This window comes from Galeopterus variegatus, unplaced genomic scaffold, assembly GCF_000696425.1.
Source record: "Galeopterus variegatus unplaced genomic scaffold, G_variegatus-3.0.2 Scaffold11140, whole genome shotgun sequence".
NCBI lineage: Eukaryota > Metazoa > Chordata > Mammalia > Dermoptera > Cynocephalidae > Galeopterus > Galeopterus variegatus.
This window is the reverse complement of record NW_007737251.1, coordinates 1-22,419: the sequence shown is the minus strand read 5'-3', so window position 1 is coordinate 22,419 and position 22,419 is coordinate 1. Positions and strand designations below refer to the sequence as shown.

General features: G+C 43.0%; 1 protein-coding gene across 2 annotated transcripts in view; it reads left to right on the top strand.

The window, feature by feature from the left end:
* Positions 1 to 18,754, top strand: part of LOC103610438 (zinc finger protein 626-like) — a 28,442-nt gene extending 9,688 nt beyond the window's left edge. For both annotated transcript variants that reach the window (XM_008594610.1, XM_008594609.1), the window contains 4 exons: positions 5,369 to 5,460; positions 11,365 to 11,491; positions 12,093 to 12,224; positions 14,133 to 18,754. In XM_008594610.1, coding sequence (XP_008592832.1) covers positions 5,369 to 5,460; positions 11,365 to 11,491; positions 12,093 to 12,224; positions 14,133 to 15,463 — 1,682 coding nt within the window. In that variant the 3' untranslated portion in view covers positions 15,464 to 18,754. The remainder of the gene's footprint in view (positions 1 to 5,368; positions 5,461 to 11,364; positions 11,492 to 12,092; positions 12,225 to 14,132) is intronic.
* Positions 18,755 to 22,419: the final 3,665 nt, after the last annotated feature.

Sequence of the window (22,419 nt, the reverse complement as noted above, 5' to 3'; positions counted from 1 at the left end):
CCTGTCAATGAAGTTTATGCCACTGCCTGGCTGAGATCTGGTATGCCCCAGTGCAGCAGGGCCAGATGGCTCTATGGAGGTCTACCTGAGGATACAGAGCCACCAGCCAATTGATTGTCAAGTAGGGAGCACACATGCACAGGTGCAGCAAGGCCAAGCAGCTCTGTGGAGGGCTACCAGATGAGCTGTTGAGCCCAGAACAGGACTGAAAGAGTGCAACAGGGCCCAGTAGCTCTGGGGAGGGCTGCCAGTGGAGGCAGAGCTGCTATCTGACCGATTGTCCAGCAGGGAGCAGGCAGGCATGCACCAGTGCAGCAAGGCCCAACAGTTCTGTAGAGGGCTGCCAGATCAACAGTCTTGTCTGGAGTAAGCCTGCAAGTGCATAGCAAGGCCCACCAGCTCCATAGTGGCCCACCAGTGAGAGGCAAGGCTGTTACCCAGTTCACTATCAGGCAAGAATTGGCATATACCAGAGCAGCAGGGCCTGGCAGTTCTGTGGAGAACCACTGGATCAGCTATTGAGCCTGGAGCAAGCCTGTGAGGGTGCAGCCAGGCCCAGCAGCTCTGTAGAGGTCTACTCTAAAGGGTCCAAGATACTGCTTGATCTACTGTGTGACAGGGAGCAGGTGTATACTGGTGCAGTAAGGCCTAGCAGCTCTGTAGAGGCCTGCCATGGGAAGACAGGCCACTGCTAATCACTGTTAGTTAAGAGTGGTATGAATTGTGTCCCCCAAGTTTTATGTATTAGTAACTTGATCCCTACCATGACTGTTAAGAGGGTGGGAAATCCTATGATGGTAATTGAAAGGTGGTGCCTTGAAGAGGTGATTGGATTCTGAGGACCATGCCTAGTATTTGAATAGGTTAATAATGGTGGTCATGGGCATGGTTCTGAGGGCTTTAAAAGGAGAGCATGTGAGAGCCTCTCTCTCTCTGCTCCGCCATTTCTGCCATGTAAGATCCCTGGGTCACTGTTGCTACCACCAAGACCCTCACCAGATGTGTTCCCTGCACTGTGGACTTCTCAGCCTCTGAAACCATAAGCAATAAATTTTATTTTCTTTATAAATCACCCAGTTTCAGGTATTTGTTATAAGCAACAGAAACAGACTAATACACAGAGCACATGTATACCGGTATTGCAGGCCCCTGTGGCTCTTGTGGAGGGCGGGGGGCAGGGGGCGGGTAGGTGGAGCTACCACTGGGCTGGCTGTCAGCTGGCATGGGTACCTGTGGGCTCAGTGGGCCCTTGGCTTGTGCAGGATGGGTGTACACAAATGCGGTGGACTGCTGCTGCTCAGTGGCTTCCCTGCTGAGCAGGTCTGCCTGCTTGCCTATGTGGGGAGAGGTTGCTGCATGGGTTTAGATACCGATGTCTCAGTCTTTCTGTCTGGCCTAGGTTTCAGGCAGCCCAGTGATGGTCCTGCCAGCACCTGTGTGAATGTGGTAGAATATAGATGGGACCTAAGGATGGAGGGAATCAGTCTCACAGGTCTGGGACAAGATGAACTCTAGCCATGGGTTTGGTTGCAAGATAGCGCTGTGCCATAGCCACTTAGGGCAGGAAGGCGTGTTGCTCTCCCTGGGTGTCTATTATGAGGCCGTGAAAATGCACAAACTCTCAGCTACTCTCCAACTGGGTTTGGGGTCTGTGAGGAATGGGGGACTCTCTTGTGGCAGGGATTGCTGGCATTTGTGGAAGCACTGGGAACAGCTGGAGTTTTCCCAGCTTACCTTCTCTCTGCCTGACCCTAGGCTGGTCCCTGCATCAAGGAAGAGGCTGGATGCCTCGCTCTCCTCTCTATGGTGATAGTCGTCTTCCACACTCCACAGGGATTTCATCCCTTCCCTGGTGCTCTGCAGAGAACTTCTTCAGTTGTTCCAGTCAAAATATAGTTGTTTGTTTATTGTTTCAGTCTCTTTTGGGTAGGGGGGTACAAGTGCCAGACAACTCTAGTCAACCAATTCGCTCTGCCCTCTCCCTTCATAAACTCTTTGAAGTACCCTCATATTGTGCATCAATACTTCATTCCTCTTCACTGCTGAGTGATGTTAAAAAATAAAATTTCAACAAATTTAGCTGAAAGATCTAGTTGGCTTTTATTAGCACATCATGAATCAGGCAGCATCTCATGTAAAGATTTAGAAAAGGCAGTCTGATGAGCTGAACAGAGGACGTAGTTTTATAAGCAGAAAAGGGTGGAGGAAATAGAAACAGGGAACAAAAAGCTGTTTGATGTTTTCAAAGCTACTTTCTTTATAGGCTTAAAGCAGAGGGGACTTCCTTTTCATATTGGCTCAGGTAAACTGGCCCCTTCTGATTGGTTGCTGTGAATCTGCTGATTTTCTTTGGAAAACTGCCCTGTTTCCAAGTTCAGTTTGATTACATGGCACTTTCCGGTTTGGTCTGGTCTATTGGGCCTAGTGCAGGAGCTCAGTCCAATTCAATGGCCTTCCATAAATTTCATTTAGCAGAAATATTTCATGACATGGATGTACTACTGTTGACTTCATCATCTTTTGAGAGATATTTGGGTTGTTTCCAGTTTCTGGCTATTGCAAATAAAGCTGCTCTGAGCATTCGTGTACAGGTTTTTGTGTGAATACATGTTTTTATTTCTCTGGGTGTGATAATTGCCGAGGATTGTGATCAATCACTGGTGGCACGGCCAGACAAAGAAGTGCTGTTGGGCATGTTGGGATGCTGTTTACACAATATAAGGAAGCACTTTACTTCGAATCCTCAGGAAATTATCCACATCCTCTGAGCCAGGAAGAGAAACTGCCCAAAGCTCTGTTTCCCTGCCAGGGTGACCGCCAGTTCCCTGTGGTCTGCTGGCTTCCACTCCAAGCCCATTCAAACTCTTCCCCACGCAGCAGGCTAAGTGACCTGATAAAAATGAGGATCAGCTGGTGTCGGACTTTAAAAGCTAAATAATTATGCCAGCTCCATATAGGGGCGTGATTTGGCCCCTGCTGGGCTCTCTGAGTTCATCTCACACATATCTCCCTCTAGCTCACTGGGCTCTGGCTACCCTGGCCTTCTTGCTTCGCCTTAAACATCCTGCCTTTGCCTATGCTGTTCCTCTGCCCCAGAATACTCTTCCGTCTGACCCTCACTTGGTCATCTCAAAATGAAGGTCAAAGCAAAGTCATCAACTCTTCAGAGAAGCGTCCCTTTACTGCCCTAGCTAGGCTGTCACCCCAGGCATTTGTTCTCATTCCATCCTCATTTATTTTCATCATGGCATCTAACATGCTCTAGTGTATTGATTTGGTCTTTGTCTCTTCTCTCTAAAATGTAAGCCTCACGAGGGTGGGAAGCTTTTGTTGTTGTTGTTGTTTTTCTTTTTACAGTACAAACAGCCTTTATTGGTTGCAATGGGAAGTGGAAGAGAGGAGGGGATACAACAGCTGCCTCTCTTGGGATGGCATCTGTAGACCTGGTTGCCGCACTCCAAAAGTGGGTGGGAAGTCTTGTCCGTTATGCTCCCTGAGATATCATCGGTGCCTGGCAGAGTACCTGGAATAGAGTAGGGCTCCATACCTCATTGTTGAATAAAGGGATAAATTTTCCTTTACTAATCACGGCAGCGAGCAAGGCACAGAGAGGTCAAGGTGTGTAAAATTACACAGCATAAATGTGCATTTGTGTGTGCATGCATATGCATGTACAGCTGAGCACATAGTGTGCACACATGTGTGTACATGGGTGTGCATACATGCGAGTGCCTGTGAATGTGTGCACATGTGTCCATGAGTGTATGACAGCTCTACAGGCAGCCCAGCTGAAAGGCTGATTCTCGTTCCTGAGGAAGAGAGTGTCTGAACCCAAGACATCAATTTCCTCCTCTTTGTTCTGATTCTGGGAGATAGGAAGGGGCAAACTCCCCTCCACACTATCCATCTGGGGGAGGGGGATGTCCTTCTACCTTGATGGTCCCAGGAGTCAAGATCAAGGCCAAAATCAGCCCAGTGGGATTTCTGCTTTGAACCACCCAGTGCTATGAACGTCAGTATGACTTAACCTAGTAACTAAATCATCTCTTAACTGTTTCAACTTACTTTTCTGATGGGAGAATGCTTGTATATGGTCAAAATTTAAACAAGTGAAAAAATGAAGATCTGTTTCTAGACAGGGGTTTGGTTGCACAGGCATATGCATGTCAAATCTCCTTCAAATGATGCCTTGAGAAGTGTTTGGTTCGCTGTATCTAAGTTTTACCTAAAAATGATTAAACAAATATTAAACTAGTTAGTGGCATGCATGTGAAAGTGCTTAGAGGAGAAATGAACTGAAGTCTGTAATTTGCTATGAAACACGCCTATCTTAATTGGTTTCTGTTGCTTATAACAGAATACCTGAAACTGCGTAATTTATAAAGAAACAAAAATTATTTCTTTTTAGTTCTAGAGGCTGGGAAGTCTGAGTTTGAGAGGGTCCATCTGGTGAGGGCTTTCTTGCTGGTGGGGATTCTCTGTAGAGTCCCAAGTTGACACAGGACATCACATGGCAAGAGGGCAAGGGCATATTCATGTGCTAGCTCAGATTTTCCTTTCTCTTCTTATAAAGCCACCAGTTTCACTCACATTATAACCCATTAACCCATTAATCCATTAATACATGAATGGATTAAATCATTCACAAGGGCAGAGCCCTCATGACCGAATCACCTTTTAAAGTCCTACCTTTCAAATACCATAGTTGGATTTCCCACCCTCTTAATACTTTTATAGTGGGGATTAAATTTCAACATAAGTTTTGGAGGGGATAAACATTCAAACCAAAGCAACAGCCCCAAAATAAGATGGATTGACAGATGCACAGATGGGTTTATAGATGGAAAGACACATCACAAAGCAGGTATAGCAGAATATTAATGGTAGAAGCCAGGTATATGGGTTTTCACTGGGCAATTCTTTCAATTCATCTGTGTTTTGGAACACTTTCATAGTGAACTGTTAGGATGAAGACCAACAAACATTGCAAATGTGCAGAAGACTTCACAGTTAAATGTAACCTTGCAATTTAGTTCCTTCTACAGAGGCAGTTACTTTCCAGTTTCTTGTATTGTCTCCAGAAAGTTCTATGCTCATATGAACAACTATGTGTACATATCTGTTTAACTTTTTTCACATATGTGGTAGCTTACTATGTATAACATTATGGGTTTTTTTTTGTTGTTGTTGTTTGTTTGTTTTCTTTCGGTAGAATTGTTAAGAAAAATTAAATATGTGCCTGGCACGTAGTAAGTACTCAAAACATGTTAGCTCTTGTCAATTGTTTCATTACTAAGATTTTACTATGAGTGAGTTTCCCAACCCTCACAGGCCAGGATGGCCTCATTACTTTTTCCTTCTCCACCAGCCCTGCCTTCACAGAATCCTACTCATACACCAAAGAAGCTCTCCAAAAAGAAGGGGAAAATGCCAGCTAGACTCCTGCCAGCCTGGAGCACGGTAAGCTGTTTGTCTCCTCCCATTGACCAGTAGCCAGCTCTATTCAGAGAGCGCAGGCACATTCACACCCTTTCTGCCCAGAATAGACCCCATTCTGGCTGGGCCTCCATTGCACCCTCAAAGGACCCATCTCATGATGAATGATCTTTCTTCGGGATGCTCCCTTCTTTCCTGCCTCCTTCTCTTTCCTAATTTCTGTCTCTGATCATATGTCACCTCTTCTGGGAAACCTCCCCTGGTCACTTCCACCCCATCACTCTCTATCCCCTTACCTTACTTCATTTTCTTTAGAGTAATTATTGCTACCTAACAATATACTATTTATTTGTTCATCATCTGTCTGCTCTACTAGAGTAATTCTGTGAGGGCAGGAACCTTGCCTGTTTTTTGCTGATGTATCCCCTGTACCTAGAAGGATATGTGATAAATGGTGGGAACTTTATATACATGTGTTGAATAAATGAATGAATGAGTAAATGAATGAAGTAATGAATTAGTGAATGGTTCCTGCTGAGGTAAGCAGCCATGGCATAGTCCACCTGGAATCCATGCCCCCTTCTTCTGCTACAACTTTGATTTTTCTTTGGGGGACCCCCTGTCTTCCAGCCACTTTGGATTGAGCTGATCCTATCCACACCCCACCTCCAGGCATGCCCCTGACCAATCACAGCATCCATGTCCAGGACTACAGTGATTGGTTCAGGGCTGAGCCTGTTACTCAATCTTGGCCAATCAGAATTGGCCCTGGGACTTTTTCTTCAACTCTGGAATTGTTAAATTGAAGTTTACCTGAAGGGGCCCTGCAGCAAATAAGAAAGGCGAAAGGGAGACATCAGGAGAGGCAGACTTCTGTTGCCAAGGTCAGAATCACCTGGAGGCTCACACAGGCTTCAGCTCAGCAACCTGGAGACAAGAACATTTTTCCTATTAGTGCCAGCAAAAGTCTCAGGGAGGATTCTTTCAAAAAAAAATTTTTGGAAAATAATTTAAAACTCACAGGAAAGTTGCAAGAATAGTACAAAGACTGCCCAGTTTCACTGATTGTTAATATTTTCTCTATTTGCTTTTTCATTTGCATACTCTTTCTCTGTTTTATATATATTTAATGCATTGTTTTCAGAATCATTTGGCATATATTGTGCACATCAGAGAACTCACCCCTAAATACTTAAGTCTATGTCTCCTAAGAATAAGAATATTCTCTCACATAACTGAGGCACCATTTTAATCTTCGTACATTTAACACTGATACAATGCTTTTATCAAATCTGCTGTTGATATTCCAATTTTGTCAATTAGCTAAATATTGTCCTTCTTAGCATTCTTTATCCTCAAGTACAGAATCCTGTCTAGGGCCAGGTATTGCATTTAGCAATCATAAAGTAGTCTTCTTTAATCTGAAAAACCTTCTGTTATGACACTGACATTTTTGAAGACTAGATTCACACATTGTCACATTTTCAGGTTTTTTTTGGCCATTTTTCTGTAAATTAGATTTAGGTTGTGAATTTCGGTCTGGAGTACCACATAAGTGGTGCTGTGTCTTCTCAGGGTCTCACATTTAGATCTGCATGAGGTCTGTATGCTATCATTGGTGATGCTAATTTTGATCCACCCAGTCAAGGTGGTTGTTCAATTTCCCCACTGAATACTTTGTATTTTTTTCCTCACATCTAACTAAGAAGCAATCAGTGAGGAGACACTTTAAGATTAAGAAAAGAACTTAGAAATGGAGAATATTCTGATTGGCCTATTATAGTCACATGCCCACACTGAGCCAATCAACAACTGGAGGATGCAGGACACTTATTGGCCCAGCTCAGGTCACATGTCCATCTCTGAAGGCAGTGGAAGGTCTGCCTCTCCCAAAACGGAATGATGGAAATATTGAATAAGGCAGTAGTTCTCAACTACGAACAATTTGCCCTCCAGGGGGCATTTGTCAATGTCTGGAAACATTTCTGGTTTTCACAACTACAGAGAGACTACTGGTGTCTAGCAGATGGAGGCTGGGGATGCTGTTCAACACAGTACAATGCACATGGCAGCCCCCTATCCCCATGACAGACAATGAATCAGCCTTAAATGTCAGTAGAGCCAAGGCTGAGAAAACCTGGAAGAGAGGAATGATGGTGCTCCAAAGGAAGAGGCACAGAGTGGAGAACCAACCCTTCTGTCGCCTCCGATGCCTTGCAGCAAAGAATGCCAGCCCGATGAAGCTGAGAACCCAAACTCTAGAGTCTGACTGCCTGGTTCAAATCCTGCCTCAGCCACTAACAGCTGTGTCATCTTGGGTTATTTCCTTAACTTCTCTGTGCCACAATTTCCTGATCTGTAAAATGGGGCTGGTAGCAGTACTTTCATTATGGGGTTATTATGAGAATTGAGTGCACATTTGTACCATTCTTAGAATATGCCTATTATATAAGTGTTTGTAATATAAATCATCAGAAATTTCCATCCCTTGGAGAAGGTTACATACACCCTTTTAATTCTGATCCTCTGCCCACCCATACCCCATTTCTGATCACAATGAGTGGAGCAACTTACTGAAGCTTTCTTGCCTCAGTTTTTTCTTCTTGTAAAATGGGAAAATAACAACAGAAGCTAACCTGTGAGGATTACATGAGATTATAGCATGTCAGTCATGTAGAAGAGGAGTAGGAGGATACTTCAGAAAGCTTGTGGGAAAGTAGAATGAAAAGATAATACAAATCATTCCATAAGCTTTGTGAAGTACGTTCATACTCAATAACCATTAGGTAGGAACAGTAGTCTTGGCAGAAATTGCTATAGCTTACCAAGTGCCAGCACTGTGGTATATACACAGCACGAGAAGTGTTTCAGATTTTGGACTTTTTTTTCACATATTGGAATATTTGCAGAATACATACTGTTCGAGCATCCTTAATCCAGAAGTTGGAAATTCAAAATGCTACAATGAGCATTTCCTTTGGGCGTCATTGTGTCAGTGCTAAAAAACTTTCAGATTTCGGAGCATTTCAAATTTTGGATTTTTAGCTTAGGAATGCTCAACCTGTACTGGAAAAGTAGTATTTATGTTTTTACAAAAGTAGATAGTTTGAAGAAACTGGCTGAGGCAGTAGTGGTAAGTAGGAGCTAATGTGTTTCCAGCACTCATTAAGTGACAAATATTGTTACAGACTCCTTCCTTGGATTATCCCCTAATAGGCAGTACTGTTAATTATTCTTCCCATTTTACACATGTGGAAACAGAGTCACAGGAAGTCACTTGCCTGAGGATCCTCAGCTCTTTGTTGTTAAGGTGGAATTCAAACTCAGACAGGCTGGACCTGAGTCCACTTATTTCACCCCCACCCTGTGGGAAAGCCGGCTCTGACCATGGTGCTAATGGTCTCTTCATCTTTTCTGTTTTCTCTCCCTTTTAAGTTATTACATTCACTTTGGCTTTTTCTTGCCTATGAATGACTCCTGCTCTGCTTTGCCTTGCAAACTCTTCCTCATCCTTTGAGACTCAGCTCAAATATCCCCACCTCTTTCAAGCCTTTTCTAGAGTTTCTGAAAATACAAAAATGGTAATTTCCTCTGTGCTCTCTTAACTCAACATGTTCTGCCTCCTCTAGTACCTGCTGTGTCACATTGTGTTGTCTCTGGGACTATGTCCATCTCTCGGCTCCCTGCTGTAGACTGGGAGTCCCTGAAGGACACAAGTTTGGCAGCTGTCATATGAGATTCCGAAACACAGCTGCTTAAATAGAATGAAGTTGATTTTTCTCTCATGTGATAGTCTGTGTGTGAACATCCTGGGGCTAGGTATTGGTAGCCCCATGGGCATGGTCACTCAGGATCCTTCGATCTTGCTGCTCTGCCCTACTGTGGCTGAGGATGGCTCATCCCAAGTCCAGTCCACACTGTGACCCAAAAGGAAGGATATGCTTTCCTCCTTCTAAAGGCAAGGAAATATCACTTCTGCTCACACCTTATTGGCTAGAACACAGTCATATGACTATATCTAGCTGCAAGGGGTGCTGGGAACTGTAGTCTTTGGCTGGGCAGCCATGTGCTCACCTATAGTTTCTATTATTATCGCAAAAGAGAATGGGTGTTTTGTCCACCACAGCCCTGGCTTCTTAGATTAGTATATCCCCAACTCCAGGCCATAATGAATACATGAATAAATAAACCAATTTTTGAAACCCCCATTGTTTCCATGATCCTGCCTATCAACCAGGAAAAAAAAGTCCTGTGGCACTGATAAAACATGAGAAGAATTTATTTGAGCCAATATGTGTATCCAGGGCCTGGGAGAACACCACTAAGTTGCCTTAAGATGTGCTTTCCGAAGGGCCAGCAGAACTTTAGTATTTTTACAATCACAAAAATGTGAAGAATAAAGGGTAGGAAAGGAAACAGTCCCTTTATCAGCACATCGGTTTTTCTATTGATTACATAGGTTGGTGACTAGTTTTTAGTTGCATCCTAGGTAAAGATGAATAAGTAAGGATCACAGGATACATTTTCTTTTTTTTCTTTTTTCTTTTTTTTTTAAAAGATGACCGGTAAGGGGATCTTAACCCTCGACTTGGTGTTGTCAGCACCACGCTCAGCCAGTGAGCGAACCGGCCATCCCTATATGGGATCCGAACCCGTGGCCTTGGTGTTATCAGCACCGCACTCTACCGAGTGAGCCACAGGCCGGCCCACAGGATACATTTTCAATATTCCTAAATTAATATGAGTTCTTTGGGTGCTGGTAAATCTGTTGTCAGTTAAAAGTAGTCTTGCGGTAACAGTTCCAGAGGGTGTGGACATGGCTGTTGCCCATTTCAAATTCCCCCAGGACTTTTAGGAATTTAGTTGACCTCAATCAGAGCAGATTTCTGGTTTATCACCCTATTTTATTTTTTATTTTATTTTATTTTATTTTATCAATATACAATGTAGTTACCTTGTTTTAGAAAAAATACGTAGAATAATAATAAACATTTCTTGAGTCCTGACCATGTGCCAGATACTGAGCTGATTTCTTTACCTATATTGATCCACTTAATCCTCACAATAACCCCAAGAGGTAGATACTATTATTATCCTTATTTCAGATATAAGAGATGGAAACACAGACAGCTCATGTCACTTGCCCATGGTCACACACGTTGTAAGTGGCCAAGCAAGGATTCAAACCCAAGCAGTCTGGCTCCCCAAGAAGTATTCTAATCCATCACTTGTATCTGCCTCATAGATATGCAAACTGAGAGATTCCCAGATGGTCATAAACTGTTGTGCAAGAACCTCTTCCAGGTAGTAATGTTTCCAAAGTACCACAGCATCCATTCTTTCACCTCTCAAATATCACATGAACATTTGGAATATGCATGCAGCAGTTATCTGTAGCCAAGACAATGCTATGTAACAAAAAAGCACAAAACTTCAGGGGCATATAGCAATAAGGAGTCAGGTAAGTGGTTCTGCTGATCTGGTTGGGCTTACTCCTATGACAATCTGGTTGTCAACTCATCTAAGCTGGCTTCTCTTGGGGCCTGGGGAACTTATCATAGCTCTACTTATCTTTCAGGCTAAGCTAGGTGTATTTTTTCTCATAGCAGCAGTAGAAGCACCAGAGAGAGAACAGTGCCAATTATGCAAACATTTTTCAAGCTTCTGCTTCTATCACATTTGACCAACTTCCCACTGGCCAAAGAAGTCCCATAGTCAAGCTCATATTCAGAATGGGAGGGCACTGAGTGGTGACATGGCAAAGGCTGTGGACACAGGGCAGGGTGAAGAAGTAGCCCTATTTTTGCAATGTGCTGCAATGTAGAATGCTGAACACATTATAAACTTCCATTGTCTTTTCACCTCCTCCTCTGGGCTGGGTGAGAGACCAGTCGCTGAGTGATCTGGAATGGGGGTTTGGTGTTACAGGAACCAGTGAAATTCAGGGATGTAGCCATGTACTTTACCCAGAAGGAGTGGCAGCTATTGGAGCCTACTCAGAAGAACCTGTACAAGGATGTGATGCTGGAGAACTATAGGAACCTGGCTTCCCTGGGTAAGGACAACCTCCTCACAGTTCTGTCTGGGCTCATGAGAGCCTCTTGGCCTCTTTATTCTGAAAGGCTATGAATTTTACAGAAGGCTTGGATGAGCTATGTCCTGTGCTGGGCTCAGCTACTGAGGCTTTGATGGTGTTGGCTTCATCCTAAGACTAACTGCTCGAGGTCTCAATATAGCTGCCAGCTGCTCCAGAGGCTCATGCTTTCTAATTCACTTGGAGCAGGAATGGTGGACGTGTTGGTGCTGGGTGGTCCCCACCCATCCCCCCATCCCCCCTGAAAATCCTGACCTTCACTGTGATTGGATCTGGCTTCAGCCACACGACCACAACTAAATCAATCACGGTGGACAGTGAGACCAGGAATGGGCTCATTGGCTGATATGCTCTATAAGGGAGGCTCTGCTTTCTGGAAACTACATGGATCCCATCAATAGAGATTTGAGCTGGTAGCACTGGGAGATGTGGGCAGTACAAGGCTGGGGTTTTCCTGCTGGAGGTCCTTTGTATCATTCTGTTGGTCTTCTTTCTGTGCAAACATTTGGTTTGAAGAAGGATTCTGGGAGGCATGCAACACTTCTTTCCTTCTGTGGAGCAGGGCATCAGTTTTCCAAGCCAAAGTTGATCCTCAGGTTGGAGCAAGGAGGTGAGCCTTGTGTCAAGGAGAGAGCCACCTATGAAGGCCCCCGGCGAGGTAACGAGGGAATCGATGGGTACAACATCTCCATGGGTGAGTAGGAGGTGACATCATTGATGCCTTAATGGGAAACCCTCCCCGAATGTCCATCATGCTCAGGGATTTGGTGAGAAGAAGAGATAAGGCTGCAGGACATGATTCACTTTAGAAATACTTTTTCATTCTTCCAGCCTGCTAGATTCTTATACCTCCCTGTTCTCATTCCCACACTTCTTCCTTCTGCCACACACTCTGTATTGGGTTCTTATAATTGAAAGCAACAGAAAACCTAAATGTGGGCTCTTCCTTCATTGTTTTTCAGTTATTACTTCAGCCAGAATCTTTTTACTTTCCTCCTTATGTGTATGTATGAGTGCCTTGATGGTTGAAAAGATATTTACAGCATTTCATGGTGTAGGCTTGTCTGGCATGTGACCTTAATCTTTTTGAGTATTATTATGACTTCACAACTCTTTGTTGAGAGACACAATAGCACATTTCTAAGTAGCATGATTATCACCCACCACATTCTGAACCTCAAGAATATAGAATACATATAGATCTTTTGTTAATACAATACCTGCATTTAATAAGAATCCCAGATAGTAACAAGTGGTATTCACTAAAAAATAACAATAATCCCCTTTCTCACTCCAACTTCTTCTTCCCCAGTTTCAATTTTGTTGCTATTTATAACCCATCCAGCTTGCGTAATATCTTAAAGTAGTCTGTACTTTCTAAACCAGCTTCCAGTGATATCATTACACATCCACAAGAATGACTTAAATGAGAAACATAAGCATTGGCAAGGATGTTCTCTTAGTAAGTGAAGGTTGCTAGAACAAAGACTGGGTGGCTTATAAACAACAAATTTATTTCTCACATTTATGGAGACTGGAAGTCTGAGTTCAGGGTGCCAGCATGGTTGGGTTCTGCAGAGGACTCTCTTGACAGGTTGCAGAATGTTGACTTTTCATTGTGTCCTCATGTAGTGGAAAGAGAACAAGAGAGCTCTTGGGTCACTTCTTATAAGGGCAGTAATCCCATTCATAAGGATTCCATTCTCATGACCTCATCACCTCCCAAGGGTTCAACCTCTTAATACGTTCACGTTGGGTATTAGGTTTTTAAAATATGAATTTTGGGAAGACACAAACATTCCATCAATAACAGGTGTGGAGCAACTGGAACTCTCATTGGCTGCTGGTGGAAGTGTAAATTGGTAGAGTGGTTTAGGAGAAAAAGCTGTTAGGCATTATCCACTAGAATTGCACATATTCATATTCAATATCACAAAATTCCACTCCTGGGTATATATCCAATAGAAATGCATATGTATATTCACCAAAAGATATGTACAAGAATGTTCATAGCAGCTCTGTTCCAAACAACCCCAAACTGGGGGACTACCAAAAGGCTATCAGCAATAAAATAATTAAGTATATTATGTATATTTATGCAATGAAATTCTGCAAACACAAATGAATGACACAAAACAATGTGAAACAATATGGATGAATCTTCCAAACATAACATCGAATACAGGGAGCCAGATACAAAAGGGTACATACTATAGGGTTACATTTATATGATGTACAGGAACAGGCAAAGCTAATCTATGTTGTTAGAAGTCAGAATTGTGATTTTCCTAACGGGGAGGATAAAGTTTAGAAAGGAGTGGAGTAGGAACAGGCATTAGTGAGGAGTAGGAACAGGCATTTCTGGGGTTCCATTTCTTGGTCTTAACCTCTGTGCTGTGAACATGAATGTGTTCCCTCTGAGAATGCTAGTCAAGGGCACAGTTTATATTTGTGCCCTTTTTTGTGCTTATGTTATACTCCAATAAAACATTTTAACCAAAAATAAAAACAATGACATATTATAAATGTTCATCTGTAAGAAAATTAAAAAAAAAAAAGAGTGACATAAAACAGATATGTTTACATTCTAAACCTCTTTCAGACAAGAAGACGAGGCATAAACTGAAGACAAAACTTCTGAAACGAGGTCGTTCTGAGACACAATGGCAGGGAAAGGTGAAGAAAATTGCCCAAAAGGATGGCCCCCAGGGCACTAGGGCAGAAAGGGCTGTGGAAAGTGAGGACAGACCAGTTCGTGGCAAGTGGAAATCCGGCCCAAATTTGGCTGCAGGATCATGCAAAAAAATCCTCCCTGGCAAGAAAGAGCATGAATCTGTGGCCTTGAGGAGACTTTTGAGTCAAACATCAATGACAGCAACACCAAAGAGCACCCCTCAAGGAAAGAAGACTCTGAAGAAAGACGTTCATGGAAAAACACAGGATGCTGTGAGCTTCACAAAGAGCAGGAGCATCCGAAAGGGGAAGAATCACTTTAAATGTAAGGAATGTGGGAAAACCTTCAACCAGACCCTTCACCTCGTGGAACATGAGCGAATTCACACAGGAGAGAAACCCCACAAGTGTGATATGTGTGGGAAGTCCTTCAGGCACAGCTCATACTTCTTTACACACTATCGAATTCACACGGGAGAGAGACCCTATAAGTGTAAGGATTGTGGGAAAGCCTTCAACAGCAGCTCCACCCTCAGCAGTCACTACAGGATCCACACAGGGGAGACACCCTTCAAATGTGATGAGTGTGGAAAAACCTTCAAGCAGAGCACGAAGCTCACTCGCCACCGCAGGGTGCACACAGGGGAGAAGCCCTACAAGTGCGACAAGTGTGAGAAATGCTTCAGTCGCAGCTCATCCCTGACAGAGCACAAGAGGATTCACACTGGAGAGAAGCCATATCACTGTCAGGTGTGTGGGAAAACATTCAGGGTCAACTCGCATCTTTCAGAACATCAGCGCCTCCATCAAGAGGAAAAGTCTTATCAGTGTGAAGAGTGCGGGAGGCACTTCCGAAATGGCTCCCACCTGTCAGAACACAAGCAGATTCATGTGCCAGGAGCCCGAGAGGACTGCCCAGAATGTGGGAAAGCCTTCCCCAGTAAGGCAGCCCTCCTCAAGCATCAGAAAAGCCATGGGGAAGATTCTATGTATCACTGTCAGGGATGCGGAAAGGCCTTCCGGTGTAAGTCAAGCATTCAAAGGCATCGTAGGTTGCATGCTGGGGAGAAGCCTTTTGTGTGCACTGAGTGTGGGAAAGCTTTCACTGACAGGACTACCCTGAATAATCACCACAAAATTCACACTGGAGAAAGGCCAGATCCATGCATCCAGTGTGGGAGAGCATTTAGACACCTGGCTTCCCTAATTCTCCACCAGAAAATACATGCTAGAAAGGGACAGTATACTCCCGGTGTGTGAAAAAGCCTTTAGCAAAAACTCACTCCTTCACAGCCAACAGAGAAGTCAAAATGAGGGAAATTAGTAAGTGTATGTTTCCTTCATTTCTCATCAGAAGTTTTCTGTTTGACCAGTAGTTCCAAATAGAGGGGTGATTTTTCCCTGCCTGGAACATTTGTTCAATATCTGGAGACTTTATTGGTTGTCCCAACTGGGAGGTGCCACTGGCAACTGGTATCTATGGAAAGAGGCCAAAGATGCTGAAAAAATCCTACACTGCACTGAGCAGCCCACCCGCCAGCCCCCAGCCCTCAGAACAGAGAATGATCTGGCCCCAAATGTCAATGGTGATGCCTTTGCAAAACGGTGCTATAGGCAAAGCTCTATGAGTAATTGAATTTGAGAAAGAATTCAAGTAGGGTTTTCTGTGCTGTCCAATACAGTAGCCACTCACTAGGTGGCTATTTAAATGAATTTAAATGAATCAACATGAAATAAAATTTAAAATGCAACCCCTTGATTACACCAGCCAAATTTCAATCACTCAGTGGCCAGATGTGGCCTGTGGCTACCGTATGGGACATCAGGGATGGAGAACATTTCCGGCATTGTAGGAAGTTCTATTCAGCCTTGGTTCAGATCTCAGTTATCAGAATTATCACATGTGGTGGCCTAGAAAAAGTTAGGAAATGAGGTACAGCCTTGCATGACTGAATTTGTATTTTTCTTACAGCCAAATGTAGCGTTTTATAAATGGAATGATGCTCTGGACACTTTTAGGCCTCAGGATTGGCCAGTACCTTACCCAAAGGACACCTCCCTCATGCCTGGGGTAGAATAACCCATGGATTACTGATAACATCACTAACAAATGCCAACATTTGTTGAGCACTTTCTACCTGTCATGCATGGTACTGAGCCCTTTACATAGATTATCTTAGTTAATTCTCAACAGAGTCCTATGAAATAAGCATTATGATGATCCCCAAGTTTTAGGTTAGAAAACAGAGGGTTTTGAGAGCTTTTGCTTTAAAAAAAAAATTATTTCCATTTTTTCACGAAAAGCAAGGCTCTATTGCTATTTTTATTTTGCATTCTTTCAAATTGACATGATTCAAATGTTCACAAAATATGTCTTTAAAAAATAAAAAAGTGTATGCGTTTGCATTTCTGTCTAGACCACCCTTGAGGGAAGAGAGCAGCTCAGATTTACCTATAGCAGAAGCTGACGCAGAGGAGACTTTAAACAAAGTGTGGGCAAACTGGGCCGATCTAGTACACAGCCTATTGCTGTAAATAAGGTTTTGTTGGCACACAGCTATAGCCATTTGTTTATGAATCGTCTGTGGCTGTTGTGGTACATATAAAGGTAACACTGAGTTGTTGGGACAAATACCAGATGTTGCATAAAGGCAAAAATATTTGCTGTGTGACCCTTGACAGAAAACATCGGCCAGCCCCCTCTCTGAATGACTGATGGACTGGAATGAATTAGGATGGAAAGGTTAGAAAAAGAAGAGATAAACTCTAAGGCAGAGGCTCTCAAATTTTTGTGCCTATGACTCCCAGTATGAGGGTACTTCAAAAAGTTCATGGAAAGATTCACATTATCTTTTAATTCTGTTTTCCACATGCTTTTTGAAATACCCTTGTGTAGAAGATATTCAGTATTGCGATCCAGTACACACTGCATATGTGTGCTTTATGTGTGCATATGAACATGTGTTTGTGCATACTTGATGGACAAGTTTAATGAACACTACTTACCTTGATTAAGTGCAGGCATTGTTCCTCTCTCAATTAAAAATGCTTGTTGCAACCTTCTAAATCAATTTTATTAACCATCATAGGGTGCCTCCCATGGCTTTAAAAGCACCGTCAGGTAGCAGGGCAACATATGATACCATCAGAATCTGCCAGTGTCTGCTTTTCCAGACTCTTGGAGTTAGCGAGAGTCTAAGACCCTGGTTATTGGAGGTCTCAGCAGAAGACAGAAGGTGGAAAGCCCCAGTGGCTTTGCACTTACTCTGGAAGCAGCCTGGAGAATCAAGAGTGTGGGTCTAGTGATTATCCCAGGCTCTCTGGATTCTTTTTACTCTCTTCAGAACATTCTTTCCCACCTCCTTCTCAGCCCTGGAAGGGCTGCAGGGTCCACAGATATCTTAGGGTGAGAGTGGAGAGACCATGGATGAGGATATCCAAGGACTCTGGTAGAATTTTCAGTGGGAGTCATCTCTGGCTATGTGGCTGCATCCTTCTGGTAATGATCTCAGGAGCAGGGCTAGGTGGTTTCAGGGGGACTCCATGTGGCAGGTTCTTTTTATTGTGGTCATTTTGGTCTGTGAAACATTTGTGTATGTGAAGAAATTGGCAGATGGAGGGGCTTCCTCTAGTATAAGGACAGAATGTGACTGTATATATTCACCAGGATCCTTTTGGTTGCAAATAACAATAACCCAACTCACACTAGCTGAAGTGAAACCAAAGCAACAAAAGGAAATTATGACATGCACATCTGGAAAGACTCTTTGCTTGAAGGACCTTTGACAGAACCAAAGACCTCAGAAATTGAAATTGAGAACTTGATTCAGACAAGACTTGTTCACATCACTCACTTCTGGTGCTGTGTGTATATCTTTGCCTTGTCTTTTTTTAGACAGACAGGAGCATTCTCATGATTGGGAAAACATGTCCACAAGTGCCTTGGCTTCCCAACCTTAGGGGAAAAAGAGAATTTCTGTCATGGATTCCAAATGAATTCCGAAGAAGGATTCCAATGAGGTTGCTGTGATTTAGGGGTAAAGGTTTGGGGAACCTATTTATCTGTTTTCCCCTCACTTTGAGTGGTTGCAATGAGGATTTATCATTTTTGTAGTTTTTTGAAGACTCCTTTAACCAGGAAGAATAAACAATTACTTTGGGTAATTGGAGCTGGGAGAAATTAATTCTTTGGTGATCACATAGAAGGCTTATGTGGTCATCAAAGTAACAAATAATGGTGGTCAGAGTCAGTTGGTGATAGCAGAGTGGAAAGAAGTTGATGACTTCAGGATAAATATTTAAAAGATTAAGCCCACAGACCTGCTGTGTGATAGGATGTGGGAGACCAGGAAGAGGCAGATGTCCTGGGTGTCTCCTGGATTCTGGCTTGAACCAGTGGAGGTGTCAGGTTCCAAGATCAGGATGACTCAGGAAGGACAGAAATGGGCCATAAGGGAGTCAAGAGTTCATTTAGTTTTGACTTTTGGTTACAGCCAATTGAACAGTGGCAAGAGCTGAGAGTGTGCATTAAATTGACAAATGTTTAATCAACTGTTGTGTCTGTCTGTTTTTGTCAAATTGTTTCAATATACATAGCATTCCTTTTATCCTCATTCCCAGGAGTATGGGCCTGCCCAGTCAGCTCTTCTCTGCAGGCAAATGTTGGAACTTCATGGCAATAAAATCATTCATTCATGTAATCCAAATTCTTTTACTGATAACATAAACAAAGTCAAAATATGAATGGAAAAGTAAGAAAAAGTATTTTCAAAACACATTAGAGACAAAAAAATCAATATCCTTAATATGTAAAGAGCTTTTCGAAATAAATAAGAAAAGACCAATGACACAATTTGGCAAGATATATGAATAGACCATACATACTAAAGAAATGCAACTGTTTAACCATGTTTTTACTCAGCAGTTGGGAAAGATTTAAAAATTTGTTAAAATACTAAGTTGGCCACTCCAAATGCACTCTTACATATTTCTAGAGTCTAAATTGATTCTATATTTGTGGAGGGCAGTTAGCAATAGCTATACAAAATTTTAAATGTACATACCCTTGACGTGACAATTCTAGTTCTAAATATTGGGCTGATACGGTTTCACTTGTGTGCAATGACACATGGACAAGGATGGTCATTCTGGTATTTTTATAGTGGGAAAAGACATTTAGAAACACCCTAAATGTCCATCCACAGGAGACTCCCATTAAAAAGGATGAGGAAGTTCTGTATGGACTGTATAGCAAGAGTTCTAAAACATATCAAGGTTTCTGAATAAAGAAAGAAAGGAAACAAACCCAAAAGAATAGGTATAGTAGGGTACCATTTCTACCCAAAAGAATAGGTATAGTAGGGTACCATTTCTGTAAAAAACCTGGAAGGGAGAGAAGCAGATGGAAATTGCACACACACACACACACACACACACCCCATATAATTAAACGAATGAATCAATCAATTGATAACTAAAAAATCTGCTCCGACCAGGTAAGCTAAATTATAGTGCCTTGTGAGATCTGGGGTAAGTCAGTAATCACATCCACCTGTCCTTGAAAATGTTATCATAAGACCATTTTACTTAGAAGCAGCCACAATGATGCCAAAAAGCCAAAATAATCTAGAATAGTTCTTGTTACCTTTACCCTAGGCCTCTGCATGTAAGATGTAACCTAGGAATAATCCCAAATCTTTATGTCATGTATAAGAGATAGAAAGCCTGATGAAGTAAATAGGTCGGGCTGTCTTTCTCTCTCTCTCCTTTGACCTTTCCTCCTTCTTGTGATTATAAAATGTTAAGCTCTCCTGGCCCTCTTTGGAACACATTTTAAGACCCTGATCTATTTGTCTCCACGGCTGGAATCATAATATTGGCTCAATAAATCCTTGCTGTATGTAAAGGTCTCAGTTTCTTTTTAGGTCAACACAATTGTATTAGTCCGTTTGTGTTGCTTATAACAGAATATATGGAACTGGGTGATTTATAAAGAAAATGAAAGATTACTTACAATTTCTGAGGCTGGGAAGTCCAAAGTCCATCTGGTGGTGGCAACAGTGACTCAGGGGTCTCACATTGCAAGATGGTGGAAGCGGAGAGAGCAGAGAGAGAGCAAGACAGACAGACTCTCCTTTTTAAAAGCCCTCAGAACCATGCCCTTGACGACCATTTTTAATCCATTCACTACTGCACGGTACTACAATCCAATCTCTTTAAGGCTCCACCTTTCAATTATCATGATAGGATTTCCCACCCTCTTAACAGTCACAGTAGGGGCTAAGTTTCTAATACATAAAACTTGGGGGACACAATTCAAGCTGCAGGGAGTTTGGGAGGAACATAATTTAATCCACTATGTTCCGCCCCTGGCCCCCTCAAACTCATGTCCTTTTCACATGCAAATGGATTCATTTCATCCCCAAAGTCTTCATTTGTTTCAACTCAAGAGTCCAAAGTTCAAAGTCCCATCTGTGAAATCAATACATGTTATTTACTTCCAAGATACAATAGTGGGATAAATGGGGTACATATTCCCATTCCAAAAGGGAGAAATAGGGATAGCCTGAAAGAAAGGGATAACAGGTCCTAAACAAGTCCAAAATCCAGGGCAGGCATCAAATCTTACTGCTGGTGAGTCATGTACCTTGACTCCATGTTCAACGTCCTCTGCACGCTGGTGCAGGGGTTGGGTCCCCAAGTCCTCAGGCAGCTCCACTCCTATGGCTTTCCTGGTCTCAGGTGATGCTGTAGCTCTTGCAAGCTGGCACTGCATGCTGGTAGGACCACAGGCCTGGGGTCTCTGTGGCTTTCCCACTCTCACGGCTCCACCAGGCATGGTGCTAATGGGGTTTCTCTGCTGCAACTCCAGCCCCACATTTCCACTTGGCATTGCTCTAGTGAAGGTTATCTGTGGTGACTCCACTCCTGTGAGAGATCTCTTCCTGGGTCCTCAGGCTTTTCTATACATCTTTTGAAACTGTAATGGAAGCTCCCAAGCCTCCACAGCTCTGGCATTCTGCGAGCCTGCAGACTTAACACCACTTGGACGCTGCCAAGTCTTCCTGCTTGTGTTTTCCAAAGCTGCAGGTCCAGCCACACCTGGGGCCAATTTAGCCACAGCTGGAGCAGCAAAGTAGCTGGGGTGCTGGTGCAGGGAGCAGCTTTCCAAGGTGGTCCTGAGCAGTGAGCCTGTGGAGGGTTCCTCAGGCCTGTTCCCCAAGACCATTTTATCTGCCTAGCTCTATGGGCCTGAAATGGAAGGATTGGACTCAGAGGCTTCTGCAATGCCTTCAAGGCCCTTTTCCCCTTCTTTTGATTATCCCCTTTCTTTGTGCTAATCTTCTTAGATAATGTTCGCTGGGCTGCACCATTGCATGCTCTCTGCTTCTCTACCACATGACCAGGCTGCAAATTTTCTAAATTTTTACACTCTGCTTCCCTTTTAAATTCTGGCTTTATGTCATGCCTTTGCTGCCATAACTCAGAATAGGCTGTTGCAAGTAGCCATGCAGCTTCCTTAATGCTTTGCTGCTTAGAAATTTCTTCCTCCAAACATTCTGGTTCGCACCTCCTAAGTTCCAACTTCCACGAAGTCCTAGGGCATGAACAGAATGCAGCCAATTTCCTTGCCAATTCATAGCAAGGATGATCTTTGCCCCAGTTTCCAATAAATTCCTTCTCATTTCTATCTGGGACCTCCTTAGAATGGTCTGTACAGTCCATATTTCTATCAGTGTTCTGCTCGCCACCACGTAACCAGTCTCTAAGACATTCCAAACTTTCCCTTGTCTTTTTATGTTCTTCTGAGTCCTCCAAACTCCTCCAACCTTTCCTCAAAACCCAGTTCCAAAGCCATTTCCACATTTTCCAGTATGTCTTATAAGCAACACCCCACTGCTGGTACCAATTTCTGTATTAGACCATTTGTGTTGCTTACAGCAGAATACATAGAACTGGGTGATTTATAAAGAAAATGAAATTTATTTCTTACAGTTTCTGAGGCCGGGAAGTCCAAAGTCCATCTGGTGGTGGTGACAGTGATTGAGGGATCTCACATTGCAAGATGGTGGAAGCAGAGAGAGCAGAGAGAGAAAGACTTTCCTCTTCTTTTAAAGCCCTTAGAACCACACCCTTGACCACCATTTTTATTTATTTATTTATTTATTTATTTATTTTTATTTTGTCAATATACAATGTGGTTAGTTATTGTGTCC